The sequence below is a fragment of the Plectropomus leopardus genome, chromosome 15 (assembly GCF_008729295.1).
Source record: "Plectropomus leopardus isolate mb chromosome 15, YSFRI_Pleo_2.0, whole genome shotgun sequence".
NCBI classification, from domain to species: domain Eukaryota; kingdom Metazoa; phylum Chordata; class Actinopteri; order Perciformes; family Serranidae; genus Plectropomus; species Plectropomus leopardus.
The window spans coordinates 9,591,631-9,610,394 of record NC_056477.1 but is presented as its reverse complement, the minus strand read 5'-3'; the positions used below and the strand labels follow the sequence as shown (position 1 = coordinate 9,610,394).

At 38.7% G+C, this 18,764-nt stretch overlaps 1 protein-coding gene across 4 annotated transcripts in view; it reads left to right on the top strand.

Moving 5' to 3' along the window:
- The window catches only part of ccser2a (coiled-coil serine-rich protein 2a), a 71,406-nt gene that overhangs the window by 33,956 nt on the left and 18,686 nt on the right, over nt 1–18,764 (top strand). For all 4 annotated transcript variants that reach the window (XM_042501613.1, XM_042501614.1, XM_042501615.1 and 1 more), the window contains 6 exons: nt 5,014–5,107; nt 9,375–9,480; nt 9,604–9,784; nt 12,404–12,469; nt 12,578–12,697; nt 18,370–18,516. In XM_042501613.1, coding sequence (XP_042357547.1) covers nt 5,014–5,107; nt 9,375–9,480; nt 9,604–9,784; nt 12,404–12,469; nt 12,578–12,697; nt 18,370–18,516 — 714 coding nt within the window. The remainder of the gene's footprint in view (nt 1–5,013; nt 5,108–9,374; nt 9,481–9,603; nt 9,785–12,403; nt 12,470–12,577; nt 12,698–18,369; nt 18,517–18,764) is intronic.

Genomic DNA, 18,764 nt, shown 5'->3' with positions numbered 1-18,764 from the left:
TGATATGAAAGTGGGTAAGTTGGAAGACCTTTCCTCCGCTGTTATGATTCTGAGTGCTGTTAATGCTGGAGGCTTTGGATTGATGCAGCACCCCTGGGTGTCTTAGACGAATCGAACATGAGCATGTCATGTGTCAAACTCATATACTCCTACAAGTCAAATCATTATTCTCTCAGCAGGAGTAAGCACAACAGCTGCAATTTAATTGGCTCCAAGTTGCCGCAAATGCATTTAAATAACGCTTCATAACAGATATTGACTTTGCAGATGAATCAGAGTGTCCACGACTCAGGCAGTTATTGGGATTTTATTATTAAACAAAATAGTCCTTACACTCGTCATAAAAGGATGAATTTAAGTTACTGACTTACTCCACAACAATATGATGGACTGATGTGTGGCAGAATTGTTTTTCTCTCCCTCTCCATGGAAGAGGTTAGAGTGTAGGGTCACACAATAAGAGAACAAAAAAGCAGAGCAAAATAGCACAGAGCACAGCCTTACTTAACATTTGCTGCTATGCAATTTCAATAATTAACCTCAGTACAGGTCCTTCCTGTTGTGTGGTTTGCTCTGCTAAATGACTACCTCAGACTGTGTGAAATGTCATTTCCTCTGAAGCTACACTAAGACACAAAGACAGTCAATGAAAGGCTAGGACACAGAGCAAGTTGTGAATGTTGTGAGGATGAGAATGAAAAAAAGGAAAAAAATATGGTCATTTGGTGCTTCTTTTATAGAGTACAGGTTGGCTGTAGCTTAGATGATGGTGTGGGTTGGTGGTGCAGTCCTTGGATCCTCCTGCTCACATGTTGAAGGATCCTCAAGCAAGGCACATATGTGCACAGTATGTTAAAAGAATGTAAGTTAAAAAAAAAGCAATCAAACCTTTAATGTAACTCACGATACACTATCACAATACATTTCCCACAATAATGATGGTATAATGATATAGATGATTCTGCAATAAGTTGGGAACATGATCAGTGTTAGGGTAGTTACTCAAAAATAATGAATTGCACATTACTTGTTACTTTTTTAAAACAATATTGCATTACTATATTACACTGCCGAAAGTCATTTGATGATCAGCAATTCAAATTTATGTTCCTCCAGTCGGCATGTCGAAGTATACTTGGAGAGATACCAAACTCCAGAATGTGGGTGGTTAGCTGTGTTGCACATTACTGCCTTTTATAGTCGCCTTGGCTACCAGTGTATAGATGTGTGTGAATGGATGAATATGAAATGTAATGTGTCATCATGTGTCATTTTTAGTGGTGGGAAGACTGGAATGATGCTATACAAATGCAGATCTATCTACCATAACTTGTGCATTACCCCACAAGATTGCCTGTTTTTGGCAATCGTTTATGATCAGCGTTGGGGTCGTCACTCAAAAAAGTGACGACTCTGCCTGCGATGCATTGTCACTTAGCTGAAAAAGTAAACAATGCAACTTAACACCTTACATAAAGCAACGTAACAGCAACCAAAAACAATCAGGAGAATCAAGATAGCACTACAGCAGGCTACAACTGCCTCAAAATAAAATGATGTCACCATATAAGACAATGTGAAACAGGTTAACCCTTAATGACACCTGGAACAAATATAAGTTGCCTGATAATAATAATAAATCAAATAGGCAAAATTAAAAAAGACTGGCCTTCGAACAACCATTAGATGATGATAGACTTAAAAGGAAAGAAAACATGTTTATATGACATATGAACTGTATGGTGGAACTGTGAGTGGCTTTATAGTTGGCTTGTCCAACTTTTTTGACATGTTCTGTATCACTAAACCAGCAGTTATACCTCATGAGTCTCAAATTGTCTGTCAGACAACCTTTACCTCCTCGGAGTCCGCACAAGACAGCCCAGGCTGACGAGCCTCTCCACAGGTGCACTGAAATATTTGGAGGAGAATTTTATTTTTCTATCTGCCCATCATTCAGAAAATGCAGGACTGTAACACAGCAACAACATAATTGTTTACTTACAAGCTATTAAGTGATTACTGCATTTAGAACGGTGATGATTTAGCTACATTACTTTGTTACAGACAAATGTAATGTGATGACGATGATGCATTACTTTGCAACCATATAAATAACCCCTGAAAAGGCACGATTTGTTCTCAAACTCTGTGATTTATCACACTACATTTATTTAGTGCCTTATTTAAAGTTTTGCCACATTTTACAGACAAGTGTGATGAAATTATGTGTAATAATGCACCAACAGTCTGAGAAGCTGTCAGCACTGGATGCGTTTGGGTATCATCCCTCAGACGGAACTGATATAATTTAATTTTAACACTGCAGCTCTCTACTCTAGCCTGTAGAGTCTTTATAGTGTTTTTCCACTTACACGCCTAAGTGTATGATTTTGTACTGAGCAGAGAGTTCTGTCAGACACCTCACAGTGACTGGAAAAATACAGCAGAGACACTGATGGAGGACTCGCAGCTGGTGATTTTTTGCTTCTTTTTTGCTGCTTTTGTTGTGTGGCTGGTGCACTGTATAGAGGGTGCAAGTCTTTTTAACACACACACACACACACACACACACACACACACACAAACAAACACACAGGTGAGCTGTCAGGCAGCTGAAAAGAAGCAGTTAAAATGTCTGGAGCAGAGGAAAAAATGTACTTACACCTCAGTACTGTATCACAGGGTCGCAATTCTGGTGTCAGGATATCACTAACATTTCACCAGAACTGTGCAAGTGTAGGCTGTTTCTAAAAAAACAAGCATTCTTCTAAATCCACTGTGGTTAAATAGATGTTTTTTTTAAAAATGTACCATGATTTATTGCTTACATTCAGAAGGTGGGAGATTTGAGGTTAGGGAGAAGTAAGCAACAGGGTGGAGGAGAGACATAAATCTGAGGACAGAGGAAGTGAAGGAGAATAAAACAGATTAGACAGGTTGATTTGTTCACAGGCATTTCAAACAACAAAGATTTCACCCACATCCTGGCTGACAGTATTCAGAGGACTGCATAAGTATGTTTTGTTTATTCTGTTTCCTTCATTATTCCCTCTTCATTAAGTCTGAAACACTGAGTACCAGCCAGTTATCGTGCAACACATGAGATTTCCCATAATGAGTAATTTTATGCTTGTGTCTTTTAGTCAAAGCCCTGTCAATTTAGTTTCATGAAGCACAAAATTGCCTTGAAAAATAAAGCTTTGAACTATTGATTCAGTCCTTTGCTGTTGGGTATGCTTTGAATTATTCGGTAGAGAGCAGCGCTGCAGTCAGACTAACTGCATATATTCTAAGGCTGTAATGAGAAGCATTTTTTTGGCTTTTCAAAGCGCTCTGTATTATCATTCATAATTGAGTGATATTTTTCCAGAAGCCTGTTCTGTTATCTGCATCTGTTATCTCTTGATGTATGGAATAATGCAAGTGGTTGGAGAGAGAAAATCATGTGAAACAATATCACAGAAAAAAACTAATTGATGGTGCTACATAAATTGTTGTTATTAATGACTAAATTAATCAAAACAGTGAATGAAAAAAGGAATAAATAAATAACATAAAAAAATAATGCACAAATGTAGCTTCATTGCTGTTTTCCTTTAACTTAAAACATGGTCGAGCATAGGGCTGTACCTGACTGACAGTTATGCCAGTCAAATCAATTTGAGTATTCAATGATTTGTTTTGTTTTCCATACAAGTTTTAAAGTTTGATTGGGCTCCTTGGTATGTGCAGTGTGACAGCAGCATTAATGTAATACGGTAAACAAGCTAATAGCGCTAACAAGGGGTCTTCAAGGGGTCAAACATCTTTTGCTGACTCTAAATATCGAACAAAAGCCAGAGAGTGTTGTATTAAGTTGCCATGCGTTGTAAATGTACCACTATTAAGCAGAAGGTCTGATCTCTTTCCTCCTAAAAAGAAGCAAAGAAATAAAAATGTTAATTTTTAGCTGTTGAGTAAGGGAACAGTTATGATATCAGAGGCAGATTTTAATTTTTTTATGTATTAGAAAAACATCATTTTTCAATTCAGGCATGTGGATAAAATTAAAGATTTTAAGCTTAAAGATTTTTTAGAAAGATTTTAACTGATGAGCATCACACAGAACAAAAAGTAGCATGAAAGCCAAGAGTACTCACTCGGCAAAAAAATCTGGGAACCAAATTGTCCCCAGTGGTACACTGCACAACATGCTGGCCTGACGAGCAAAAAACAAAACGACTGCTCGACTTGAGGCAATCTCAGTTGACTGATAATTTCCGACTTTCAAGGGGCAGCCCTAGTTGTACATTGTCATATTACGTACTTACTGCAGAGTTACATATTTAATGTAATGTGACACCATATCTTAAATAACTCAAAGTTCACCTGGTTTTACATGAGACACAAACACTGGTCTCCTGGGGCAAAGTCCTGTGTGTGATTGATCCATCCACCACGCCCTTCCCTTAGACTTTCGCTCTATAAACTACTTCCTTCTTTACTCACATGAGCACATTCATCACAATTGCAGCATGCCTAATCACATGGTTTATATATAAACTACTGGCTCATGCTGACACCGGGTTACAGTATATTGGAATTCTGGTGCAATACTTTTCGGAGGTATACATACAAACAGTGCATGAGTTTTTTGAACATTTATTTCTGGCTAATTGGAGGATTGGGACTTAGGGTTATGTGCATACACACAATTTCAAAATGATGTGTGACATTGATATGCGTGCAAGGCTTTATTAATAGCAGGAAAATACTGCATCTGTATGTTTGTGGTTTTGTGCATTATGCATTTTTTCTCTCTCTGAATCAATAGAGTTACATAAATTTAGCCCCTGGTGTCTCGATATTTCCCCCTCAGCAGTTATTCTTACAGAACAAATACCTTTCTGCCCGGAGGCAAAATGATATAATGACTCTAATGCACTCACAGTGTGCCTATAATATGCCTGTAATGTCATCTAATGCCTTAACAATGAAGAGATTGGTACCTGTGATTTTCGTGGTTTTCAGGATATCCTGAACAACCTTGACCCTCCAGGAAGTGGAGAGTTGGACGATGATGACCTCATGCTGGATGTGGACCTCCCGGAGGATGGCTTGCATGGTCAGCACACACACATACACACACACACACAAACACACACACACACACACATATACAAATTGCGTGTATCTAACACGGGATTTAAATTTGTGAGGTTATTCTAAGGCCATGGCAAATGCTTCACTTTCATTGGCTGGAGGTTGTCCATTATTTTTGTATAAGTGGACACCTCCAGCAAAACAGTTCTGATCATAATTGTAAATTAATGCATTACCAAGGTCTGAGCATTCCATTTCCAGCAATATTCTTTTATGGCATATAATGGCTTGAATAAATTGAATCCTGCCTTGCCTTGGGTGAAGAGTTGCCTCTGCAACATCCATTAAAAATCTTTTTAATGGACACCTTGTTGTCTATTATGTGCTATTATTCTTGTATTATTTACTTGCTGAAGAGTTATTTAATTACGACTCCAATACTGCCACAAAACTGGCCTTGAGTGACAGGTAGGCAGCTTACTGGGAGCAGCATTTAGGCAACTGTCAGGCTCTGTTGAACAGATGCACACATGGTACCAGCACTTCAACAGTGCACATACACAGGCTTAGCAAGGGCAGAGTTTATTTGATTACCTTGACAACAGCAGTGTGGTGTGACTTGATTAGTGTAATAGCTAACTATTTCATGTAACATCACCCACTCCTATCTTGATATCATATCTATCTCTGTTTTCAATTTGTAAACCTGATCAATAGCTAATCTCTTTGGAACTGAGTAAAATCTCTGTTGGTGTCAGAGGTAATCAGGTCACATTATTACTACATAATAATAGTGTTAACATTATTATGGATCAACCAGATGGTGTGTCACATACATGAGAGGAGAATGGGAGAGGGAGCAAAAGGTTGAGGGATATTGGCTTCACCTGTCGTGAAACATAATGGATTCTAGGAAGCTAATTTTCCTTTTAATGCACTAGCACTATAACGTGAAATAACTGATATGATACATAAGGCATGTGTACTTCCATGTGCACATACAAGTACATGGACAGCCACAGTCACAAGGACCCATGCACAAATACAGTTGACAGTACATTAGGTACCCTTTACACTGCAACAGCTTTGCAGTAAATCCTACCTTTATTAAAGCCATAATGTTCAGCATTTGTTGAAAGTGTTTTAGAGAGGTGTGGATTCAACTTTATGGTCATATTGGAGGCTGTAGATTGTGTCGCTATTGAATTCTGTTACACTGAGAGGTTTTTCTATTATTTAGTTTACTGTCATTGATATAAATTACAACCTTGAAAATGACCATAAAGGTAGATCAGTGCCGCTCTAACACAGATTCAACAAAAACTGAACGTTACAACCTTCATGGGGGTAGGATCTATTGCAGGGCTTTTGTATTTGACTGCATTTATTTTAGCTATAGGTGTGCCTAATAAACTTTCAACTTGGCAAACACAGGGTTCGCACAGTCATGGAAAACCTGGAGTCAGTCAAAATCTAATTTTCCTTGCTTGGAAAAGTCATGGAATAAGTGAAATTATTGAAAGTTTGGGAAAAATCTGGAATTTTGTATGTAATTCTGTTAATTGTTATAGTACTCATCCGGAGATGACCTACCACATAATGTAACAGAACTGCAAAATTATTTTATTTGAATGAGCTGTTAACAAAACGTAGCACTAATATGCATCAACATAGGGCTGCATGATATATCTTTTTATTCATCAAAGGACGTGCCATGTCAGATAAGGCAAATTATCTTTAACAACTCATTTTCTGCTTGATACAAATGGAAAACTCATGGCTCTTACTTTCCATGACTAATATCGGCCAAGCCTTCCTTTTTTAGGAGAAATACCCCCAAAATTATCAAGAAATGGGTATAAAATACAAGAAAATTAGCACAAAAAAAAGAAAAAGAAAAGTGAAGTAAAAGAAAAGGAAATGACTTTTAAAAGTGCTTTAAATTAATAATAATGATAATAATAATAATAGTAATAATAATAATAATCTGTGGAATAATTTTCTATATATATAATAAAATATTTTATAAATACAGTATTCTATACATTTGTCCCTAGCTTATTTAAAATAATTATCAAAATCTACTAATTTCATGCAATTTGCAGCACTTTTTTTCTCAGTTTCTCATTGCCTCTTCCCCCATGTTTTGGAAAGAAGTCAAACTATTTTGCTTAGAGTTCAAAGTTCAAGTACTGAGTAAAGTCTGAGTGCAGCACAAGTAAAGTGATGTCAATCCAGGTTTCAAAGGGTTAAGACAGTTTATGTGTATATGTGGGTATGTGTTTTGGGTAGTGAGATTCTCCTGTGTGTGTGTTTGTGTGTGGGTAGGAGTGCAGTCAATGGCATGGTTTTACAAAATTTTATTATGGGTAGTTGTGTAATGTAACAAAGTAATAATACTTCGTTACAGTTTTGCACACTTGCTTTTTTACTACCAGCATTTACTTGTGCTGTTACCTTCAATACTTAAGTACAATTAATATCATAATAATATCAGTTTTGATTCTTAAGTACATTAGATATCAGATACTTAAAGACTTTTACTCAAGTAATATTCTCATAGGTGACTTTAACTTCTACCCAAGTCATATTCTGGTAATATATCTGTACTTTTACTCAAGTGTGGCTGTCTGTTACTTCATCCAGCACTGATTATGGGTCCTTTAAAAGTCATGAAAAAGTTTTGAAATTGTGTCCATTAAAATGTTCGCGAACCCTGTATACATTAGTGAGGCAGCTGTACACCCCTGATGTCATTCTGAAGTTTGTAAACAGTCATCTCCTTGTTTTTGAGAGAAGGAGTCGGAGAAAGACAGAGGGAGGGGAGTGTTCACTCCAGAGGAATGTGAATTGGAGTGTCGTCCCTTCCTACTCCTTTTCAGGAAGCAGCCATATTTATAGCGCACTATGTCATGACTGGGACTAGTGTCCTGAGAGTCAGAGTGAAAGCAAGACAAGCTGAAGAGTCCAGTTAGACTCAGCACACGGGGCAGGCCTGAGACATGGAATAGGAAAGGGTGTTTCCTCCCTCCTAAAGACACCCTGACTCTGCAACAGAACAGGGAAAGGACAAGGGTAGAAGGGGCCTCATGTTATATTTTGAGGATCGAGGCCCTGGCTTTTCTCCCTAGCCTGCTTCAGCTGGTGACTGTCGAGCTTGGACACGAACCAGCCACCTCAGCTGCTCTCTCACCAACACCACCACAGTCATTTCTCCCTAGCTCCAGTTCCTAGGGAGTTCCCAGAAAAACAAGGCTGTCAACAAAGACAGGCAGGGAGGGAGCTGGGGCGACTTTCTCTATCTGGCCCTTTAACTGCTCACCAGCTGACTGGACAAGGAGTCATTTCTCTCTGCTCTCCGTCTGAGTTTCTCTGCCTTTGTGGATTATCCCCCCAAGTTGGAATATATTCCTGTTGCATTACTTTTTCGTTTAGGTACCAAGTTTTTTTTTTTCGAGTTTTAAGGAGTGCTGAAGTTTCCAGGAATGTAACAGTGAAGAATGAAACAGGCTGTCTGCTCCTGTGCTATGTGGTGACACTCAGGGTAAAGTATTTTAACCACCATGGCTGCTTCCTAGGATTGGGTTTTCCAATCTGCCAGTATTTCTCTGTCTCTCTTTTTTCTTTCTCTCTTTGCCCTCAACCTAAAGACTATCTGGAATATAGAAAGTCAAAGGTCCTTTTGATTTCCTGGGGGTCACGCTCTGTTAGTTGTCAATTTTGTTGTGGTCACGGTTCATTTCACAGCTGTATGCTATTGAGTGTTATCAAATACTGTGTCCTTTTACCTCCTCGAAAATGAAATGGCCTGTCACTGTGTGTGAGCACGTGTTTGCATTTGGTGGTGGGGACAGTTGGCAGAAATAGAGAATGAGTTGGATCAGATCGTGATTTTTATGCAGATATTCTAGAATAGAGTATATACGCAGCAGTATTTATCACCACAAGGTTTGAAGAATTGACTCAGAGTCTTACATTTTTTTGTGTGTGTGTGTAGCTGTGTGGTGGCAGCAAAAATACAGAGACTGGCAGAGAAAATAGAGAAAAACAAATTCTAACCTTTGCAAAATGCTGCTTATCTGCAACCACAAACATACCCTAGTTTTCACTTCCACAAGTAAGAGAACTTTTATCCTTTGCATCTACAGCCCATCCAAAACACTGGTTTGATACATTTCTAGTCAGATAGCACAGTGCTTATGATGTTTTATCTCTTATTGTTTCAGACATACACTTCTTTGACTAACTTGCTAACTTGCTAACTGTGCTTTGAATTTTTTCTTACACAGACGCTGATAGGATGTCCCACTTTGAGCGCTCAGAGAGGGCCGGTCGGCAGGGGCAGCGGCGTAGACACCATCGCTGGAGCGGACCTGATCACTTCTACAATGACAGGTTAATTAGGCCTGAAAGTTTTAAACATGTTGCTAGAAAAGAAGTAAAAATAGAAATGAAAAAACACAAAGCCAGCATCATTCACTTTTTCTGACTACCTGACGCTCTGTGACTGTTTCTTAGGGCCCATGCTGTGCAGCACTACGATGGTCTCAAGGCTTCAAGGATCACATCGCGGCCCATCCCCCCTGAGGGCAGGCAGCATGGCTACATGGCAATGCTGGATAATCTCACACTCGAACACATGACTCAGGACTGCAGCTCGCTCAAGAAACAGCTGCTCAGGCTCAAGACGTTACTACAGGTAAGACCCACATCTGCACAAAGATGAATCAATGAACACAAACACTTGCATGTAACAAAACATGCACACTCTTGCACATATGCATGCATGCATACAGTACTAGAGAACAGCAACACACACATTTCAATTAATTCTTATTTGTTCCACTCATGTTAATGCACAACAATCAAATTTACACTCAAAACAAGTCTAATACACATTTCATGACTGAAAAGGAGCAGGGAGAAGAAAATAATCTTATTTTACCTGCCCTTTTTCAAAACACATATAAACAAAAGAAAAGGATAGTCTGTCAATTACAGGAATTTAACAAACAAAGCTTACAGTAAACCCAGAAAGAAATAAGAAAAATAGGAGAAGAATCAGGAGCCATATGCAATAAGTAACCTTCAACAAGGGGACATATTCTACCTGACAACATCATATAGTCTAATTATTCTGTCTTTATACATCTTCTTGAAGCAGGAAGTTTTACATCCAATGACAGTAATGATGTTCACTAAGAAAAGTCAGACACTGCACAGGCTCTTTGGGGATATCACTGTAGCTGTGGTCTTTAAATAACACCTAGAGTCGTATTTGTCTGAGACTGAGATGAGTGACACAAAACTCTGACTTTGTGTGTTTGCCATTGTTCTAATGCTGTTGCATCACTCTTGGAATATGTCATGCACAAATCACATGCACACCATGTCTCCAATCTCAAGCATTTATTTTGTCTTGAAAGTAGGCCACATACTGTAAACTGTCTGGATTTTATGTTCCATTTTAGCTGCTGTTGTTTCCATTAGATGTAGTTTTATATTAGTTTGCTGGAGGGGTTAGTTTGAATAGTCTTTTTAAGTTTGCCAGGAGTACACAGCATCTCTGTCCTCAGGTGTTCTGCGTGAGTGGCATGAAAAGTATTTTCTAACAAAACTGGACTAAGTTAGTTTTAATTTTTAATATGGTTCCACTTTAAGCATTAAAATATTTTTAAATGTTTAATTACATCAGTTAAATAAGTCCTGTCATCACACAGTGCTGCTGCTATGCACACAGATACTGTATGTAAACAAAGAAAGATGTTAAGACAGATGAATCAAGGTAGACAGGGAGGTCCTTGCAAATGGTGTGAATGTTCTGTAGCAGTGTAACAGCAGGTTTCTTTTTGTTTTTTATTAGATGCTCTGTGGGCCTCTTTTTCTTTAAATGCACAGTATGTAATTTGTGTTGTGCATTTGTGATTGCATGTTTGCACACATAGGCTAATATGAATGTATACATATCCGTGCTTGTGTTGAACTGATTGCTTAATAGATCTTATTCTGTCCATCCATCACTATGCGAAATACATTTAAAATGAAGAAGACAGGGTGAAAGAGAAGGAGGGGAGACAAATAAAAAGATGTTTGCTATATACGCGCTCTTGCATATGAGATGAACACACAAAAAGCCACACTCTTACAACCGCACAAGCCCATCTTGAAAATCGCCCAAATGCACAGAGGCAGAAGCACTTCACACTGAACACTGTGCGAAATGAAATTATCTTGAATGCCTCGACTCAATTTACCCTCTACAGCATAAAAAGTGATATTTGCGTTTGCATTTATACCAAATGTCTCCTTCAGATGTGTTCATTGTGCTCACTGCAATTAGTCAAATGCTGTGGCTGTATTGCCTCAAGAGGGAAAATATTTCTGTCAGCCCATTAGTAACTCGTTTTTAATTGCATTTTCTTTTTTTTAGTATGATGTTGAGCTCAAGGCACCAAATGTAAAATGAGCCTCCAGCCTTGCTGAATCCTAATTGATCTTTGCTTTATTGTGCAAACAGTCAGACAGCCAGGCATACTGGCTCTAACTGAAGTAATTTACCTGACCTGAATGGGGAGCAGGTGGGGAGCTGAGGTGTTGAAATGACATATTTTTTTAAGTACTTGACTGAATATTTGTCAACAACAATTTGATAGTTTTCCATAAAACAGCAATTTAATTAATATTATCATGTTAAACTTCCAAACATTTGCTGAATACATCTTTTCAAATGTGAAATCTTTCCTTTTTTTCCATTTCAGATAACTGTAATTAGAAATTGAACACATTTTGTGTTCCTCTTGGCCAGATGTAATTTTTAGGCTCTGATATAACCTGTGATTTATCAGTAAAAACTTAATCACACAGTAATCGAGGTGTCACACCAATATTCCTTCTATACAAGATGAGATCTGGGTCTACTTGGGAGAAAAACTTACACAGGTGCTGCACAGTACGTATTTAAGCAGCCTCCCTGGACATTTTTTTTTTTTTTTTTACGCCTGATGAAATAAATGTATTGAATTTTCACAAACACTCTCAGCTCTGCCTCAGGTATCTAACATACCGGTTCAGGGTCAGCAGAGTATATGTGTTCAGGGTCAGTGGAGTATATGTGCTAAAGAGTAAAGATATTCTACCGGAGCGGAATATTGCTCTTGAGGCATGCCTAAGGCGATTTTCATTGATCTAGCTCACTGTATACTTTGTGTGTGTGTGTGTGTGTGTGTGTGTGTGTGTGTGTGTGTGTGCGCATGTATGTGTGTGTGTGTGCGTGCGTGGGTGCCTGCGGTTGTGCTTTTGTGTGCCTGTTTGTTTCCAGCTTGAGGATACCGATTCTCCAGCAGATGTTCCTGAAGAGATTGAAAACAATACAACTGCATCACAGGTAAGAAGCTTCACCTTGGCGGGTTTACAGCAGTGATTGATTGGATATGCTGAATATATATGGTAGTGCGCTACCTCTACCTTATACTGTATGTGTGTGTGTTCTCAGTTGGAGGAGCTGATTAAGGAAGTGCAGGTGCTCAGAGAGGAGCTGAGGAGTCGAGACAAGACCATTGCTCAGCTCACACTGCAGTGTCAGCAGCTACAACAACATCAGCGCGAACAAATGGTGAGATGTTGTTAACAGGAGCGATACGAGTAAAAAGTCTGAAAAGGGGACTGTAAACCATATGGTGGAAAATTTAGTTGGAGTGTATTCAATTTTAGGAATATATGATCCCCTGTCTTCTCTTTGGGACTGTAACAGACATTAAAACAGAGTGTAGGACACACACATCCAAACAACTTTGAGGATGCTGGTTTAAAAAACAGACTGAAGGCCAAAGTCTGAGAAAAGATCTGCACATTGTTCTGATTTTTGCAAACAAATAGATTTGACACTACCTGACAAAGATCTCTATTACAGTGTAATGTAAAATGTAAATGTGCTCTGTTAAATTACATTTGTTGGGAGCAAACAGTACAGTGTCTGACTTTTACTCTTTTCATAAGGTACAGTATGTGTTATTTCTGCTGTTAATGTTTGATACTTAAATTGTATTTAGTGTTGTAAAAATGAGTCTTGAATGAGACAGTCAAGATCATCACTGAGAGGAGTACTTGCTTGTGTAAATCACAAAGTTACCTTAAAGGACAACAGATGGCATCCTTCATTCTTACACCTTTGACTTGGATAAGGAAAAACAAAAACTTGAGGAGGAGCAAAAGAGCAAGTATTGCTCTTTGTAGCATACAATTAGTGTTGAATATAAGTCTACAGAGCAGACAGAAAGAACAAAAATGGAGAAACTAAATGACAATATTAGATACCAAGTGTCAACCTCCAAGGCCAGAGAGTGAAGTTAATGTGGAAGTTCAAAAATGGTGTAATTCAACAAATTGCCACTTGAGACTGGCTCCAAAAAAGAATCCCCGTAGTCTCCAGTTTAAAAAGTATAACTTAGAATAAAAATAAACATGTTTAAAGCCTGGTACAAAAAACAGTTTTGATCTCTGTAGCTAATTTCAACATTCATGACACTTGTACAGGGGATTCACTTTTTTATAACTCATATGTTTGTATTTTATTAAGGCCCAAAGTTAGGCATATGTAAGAGCAGGCTGCATAATTTACAGGCTGTCTGCAGATAATCTACTGGCTTCTAGGTCAGATCCACCCCTTGCGGTTCGATGTGGTCACTTCTGGCTCCAAAAAACCAACATCGAGACAGCCGAAATGCCGAACTCAAGGCTTCAAAATGGAGTCCACAAACCAATGGCTGTCGCCACTTCAGCCACATCCATTATTTATACAATCTATGGTGCAAACCAAAAACTGTATAAAAACTATGGCCGTAGTCACCATGATGTCACGCTTTTGAATGTGGTCTCTCGTTAGGAAGCCTAAAACGTTAAACTAACCGTAATGCTAGTGACAAGTGGTGAGTGCAGTCCATTTACAGGCCATGGTAAGCTGTGATAATGATAATTCTAATTTTAGGCTTTGCTAGTGAAAAACTGTATGTACTGGAAAAACTGAACATCTGACTGATCTGAAAGATTTTTTAGGTGATCAAAATGTTCATTTAACTTGAATTAGGTGAAAACACACTGAAATAGTTATAGCTTCACCTATACTTTTCGAATCTAGGGTTACCCTGTGTTTAACATAACTACTAACCAACGTTGTTGAGGTGATAGCAACTTGTCAACAGACTGAATCCACCTGTCACTCAAAGTGACCATGGTCTTAATTATACATAACTTTAAGCCTAACTAAAATGCAAATGCGTGAGCTTTATAAATATTCACCCCCTGTTCATATGTCACATAGGGACAAATGAAACCTATTTCTGTTGTTCTGTCTGTTCTGGAGGTTCCTACCTGGTACAAACTTATGGAAAATAGACACAAATGAAAGGACTTAATGTTGCCTTGAAAGAATGCATATTTGCTGTTGTAAAAGGCTATTATAAAGGAGCGCAAGCGAAGGGGAAAAAAAGCAGCATCCTCTTTATGCAACTGCTCTTAATGTTCAAATATTGTATACGTGTAAACATTCTACACAAAGTACCTACAAATGACATCCACAGAGATGCTTATCTCTGGCAAGTAAATGATCAAGGTTCCTACACTGTGGATGGCACAACAACATGTAGAATATCAATACAGGTTCATATTCAGTTGAGTATTACAGTATCCAGGCATGTATACCCTTAAGCATGTATAGGAAGGGCTATAATAGCTTCAGTGCGCTTGTTTGTTGATTACTGTCATGTTTCTTTTATGTGCATGTTGCTTCTCTTCTGATAGTTCACCTCTGTGACACCAATTCTCTTCACAGATCTGAGATGGTTAAGCATGTCTGGGTGCAGGTTTCCATTATCTTTTGTTTACACCAATACAAGATTTATCAGGTTTCATAAAGACAAAGCGTTAAAAGAAGGAATAGAGCGAACAAGGAAAGGAAAAATAACTTTCTGTAAACATATGATAACATGCTTTGCAGCATACTGAAGACAGAAAGGCGTTGATAAAAGCACAGTGTGGACGGCACATGATGCATTCATTGTTCAGCTCTCTAGTGATCACTGAAGACATACTGTAGTACCCTTTATCAAAGGTGAGAGTTCAGTCTGCTGAGTATATTTCTGGACTCCCACATGCACTCTAGTGCGTGTTCTTGCATGGTTACAACTGCCTACCAATAACCTCTGTTCTGTTTGCTTTTAGCTGGCTCCATCTCCACTCTAACATTCATTAGTGTCTTGACCAGGCTCGCTTGTTAGCCAAACACACGTATGCTTGTCTGACATTATTCAAATCCCCGCCGTATCGAAAAATATCAAAATGTCAAAGCAAGGCCTGGCCACCAGCCCTGCTGCATACTATCCCTCCAATTAGAATTAGCACCCGCCCACTTCAGTTCCTTCAGCCGAGCACAATATGGTTGCACCCTCACCAACAGCAAGCAAGGAGATTGAGGAAGAGCTAGGACATATTTTCAGATCTTTGCATCTTTGACTTTAATGAGAGCAGAGGCTGAAAAAGTGAGGATGTTGGGGAGAGAAGAAAGAAGATAAGAGCGACACAGAGATATTTACTCTGGAAGCACTATGTAGGCACCCAAAGTTAGGTTAGAGAGAGATGCTGCAGATGGTTTGTGTTCTCATGGCCTCTGATGTCCCTGCAGGACAGGACTGAACAACGATGAAGCCAAAAAAACAAACGCATCAGGCTTGGATCGCTTCAGTGTGCTCTGAATTTTTTCTTTGTGAGAAATTACCAATTAGAGCAACACTGGTTGAGAGTCTGTAGAGATTGCCAGTCATCTGGTTCACATGATATCTAGAATTAGAAAGTCAAAGGCTACTGGACCTGCTGTCTGTCCTTGAAATTGGTTAAGAGACAATATTACAGTTGGTTAAGAGTCAGGTATACAGAAGCAGCTGAAGTGTTACAGAGAAACTGCTGAGAGACAGAAGGGGGGAACAGTTGACTGAATTGAACATAATGGAGTAATAAGAAAACAATAGAGTAGCTGTGTGTGGCAGGGAGAAAGTCTGTTGCAGTACATATATAGTGTGTGTGTGTGTGTGCGTGCGTGCGTGCGTGCGTGCGTGCGTGTGTGCAGGGCTGAGAGGAGAGAAAATGAAATAATGGGAGAGAGAAAACTGGAGCTATCAAAGACAGAAAACCGATTTCTCAGTCTGACTTGACAGAATGCAGTTTTCGATGCTGCTTCCACCGCTGCTGAGGCAAGCTGCTCATGATTATTCGCTCCTCTTGTTTGAGCTGCATTGAGGTTTTCACCAAAGCTGGAAAAAAATAGTGATTTCTGTCAGATTTTGCCGCAGCCTCACTACAAGTTGCTCTTGTTATTTATTCACGTAGAAGAAAAACGATATGAGATTTCGTACAGTGTGTAGGATTTAGAGGGATATATATTTTTTGGGGGGTATAATCACCTGAAAGTAAGAATTGTTTTTTGTTACCTTAGAATGAGCCATTTATATGCAGATAGAGATCTGTGACACCGCTATGTTCCTACAAACCAAACCCTGGCTTTAGGTCAGTGTATTCACATTTTCGTGTTTTCCTGGTTTCCCATTTTCACATTGGCCACCATAGTTAGCAGCCGCCCAGTGACGAGAGCATAAAAAAACAATGTTTTTTAGATAAAAAAACTTTTTACTGCTTTCAATCTCCTGGTCCATTTGTTTTCTAGAGGAATAGACCTCTGCGGAAAATTCGGTTCCTTGTGAAAACCTCCTAAATGTCTGGCTCTTAAGTTGTCAGATAAAAAAAAAAAGGTGCGCACACATTAGCAGGTGCTGGTAGGGCTGGGCAATGTCTTTGTATTATATATCAGTATCGTAATATGAGACTAGATATTGTCTTACATTTCGTGTTTTAAACAGTCTGCACAAAGAGGTTGACATTCTGCTGACCAGAACTGTCCTTTCTTTGTCTATTTATTGTTTAAGTTATTGACATTATTTTATTATAGTTGTTTTGAATTGATCTCTGACTTGGGAAATGCTCTGCTGTTTGACAAATGATCGTCATTATCTGACAATAAATAATAGTTTGTACCACTATTTACCCTCTGGTTTCTTCAACTGTGACTGAGGGTCTAAAATCAGCTTTCAAACACAATAATTAGCACAATAATTATAAATATTGACCGATATGTACATTTTTATCATGGTAGCACTTTTAGCCCGTCGCTGACATGGTGAGCAGCAACACTGATTTGAAAGGTGAAACTGCTTTATTCACTGATTTTACTGATTTTAATCACCTGGTCCGTTTGTTTTGGAGAGGAAGAGTCCTCTGGGAATAACATGGCTCATTGTAAAAACCTCCTGAACAATGAACTTTGAAGGAATCCTAACAAGAAGAAACACTAAATCCTTCTAAGTCTCACATTCTCTTCCTTGAACAGATTCTTACAAAATGTTTCTGTGTGCATTAGTTGCTCTGACGTTTATTCCATTATTGGATTGAGTTGTCTATCACGCCCATCAGGAGGTCAAAGTGGTTCTAACAGATGAGAAAGAAAGTAATTTTCTCTGAACGTGATGTGGATAAGGCAAATGTCAGTGAGCTGAATTTACTGCAGGATACCATTGAAAGGGGATTCTGTCCATTTACAGTGTGAGCTTGATTTTCCCTGATTCGGTCATCATTTCCGTCAAGTCTAATCAAAACTGCACAATAATCTGCTGAAGTGGAGAAGCATGAGATACATAACAATGTTTCATTACCTCGGCATAAAAATATTCATTGATTTAAAAAAAAAAAAAAGCCATCAGGTTTTTTTCTGAATCTAAAAGCAGCGACATGCAGAAGATATTGCATTGATATTGATACTGTCTCAAAAAAATCAATTGTAGTCTTTTTTTCTCTGTTTATTGGTATTATTATATTAGATATTATATAACTATGTGGGTGGTTTTCCTACTATTGCATAGGTTGTGTATTTTGACATCTGGCAAAGCAAAATGTGAGATATTAAATCCAACAATGAATTCTCCTTGTTTTCATACTCTTTGAGGTATATGAGCAGGTATCTGCTAAGGACACTTTTTTTTATTTCAAGCCATTTATGCTTACATTGAGTTGGTTCTAATTGGACTGTGATTTGACTGCTTTACAGACTGACTAGCTTGTTACCAGCATGAATGGACACACAGGAAAAGGAGGCCTAGGACAAAGACAACATTATTATGACAATAGTTAGTTATTTATTGTGTAGTAAGCTTTCTTTTACTGATTCATTCAATCTTGCCCCCTCAGCCTGCTCAGGGGCGGCCGGTCAGGTGTCAGTGCCACCACCAGAGGGCTCCCTCTTCACTACGACAGGGCGACAGACAGATGGACAAACGGATGCAGCATCACTATGACAAGGCCACACAGACGTACTGGAGACCACCGAGCCATGCTGTAAGTCCAAACATTCACAGCACCCATTACAGCATTTCTGAAGTGCCCACATTTGTTTTGCAGAGCAGGATTTTTGAAAGTGAGTTCATGATCAAGTAAAGGCAAGTTAATATGTGTTTCCCTGCCTGGTGCAGTGGTGCACATCTCAGTTTCACACTCACACTGGGATTCACTGATGACCAAGTGCATGTGTGCAGTATGTTGCTGAGTCACTCTGCCTAATTCACTCAGCCAGTTTCTCATTTATC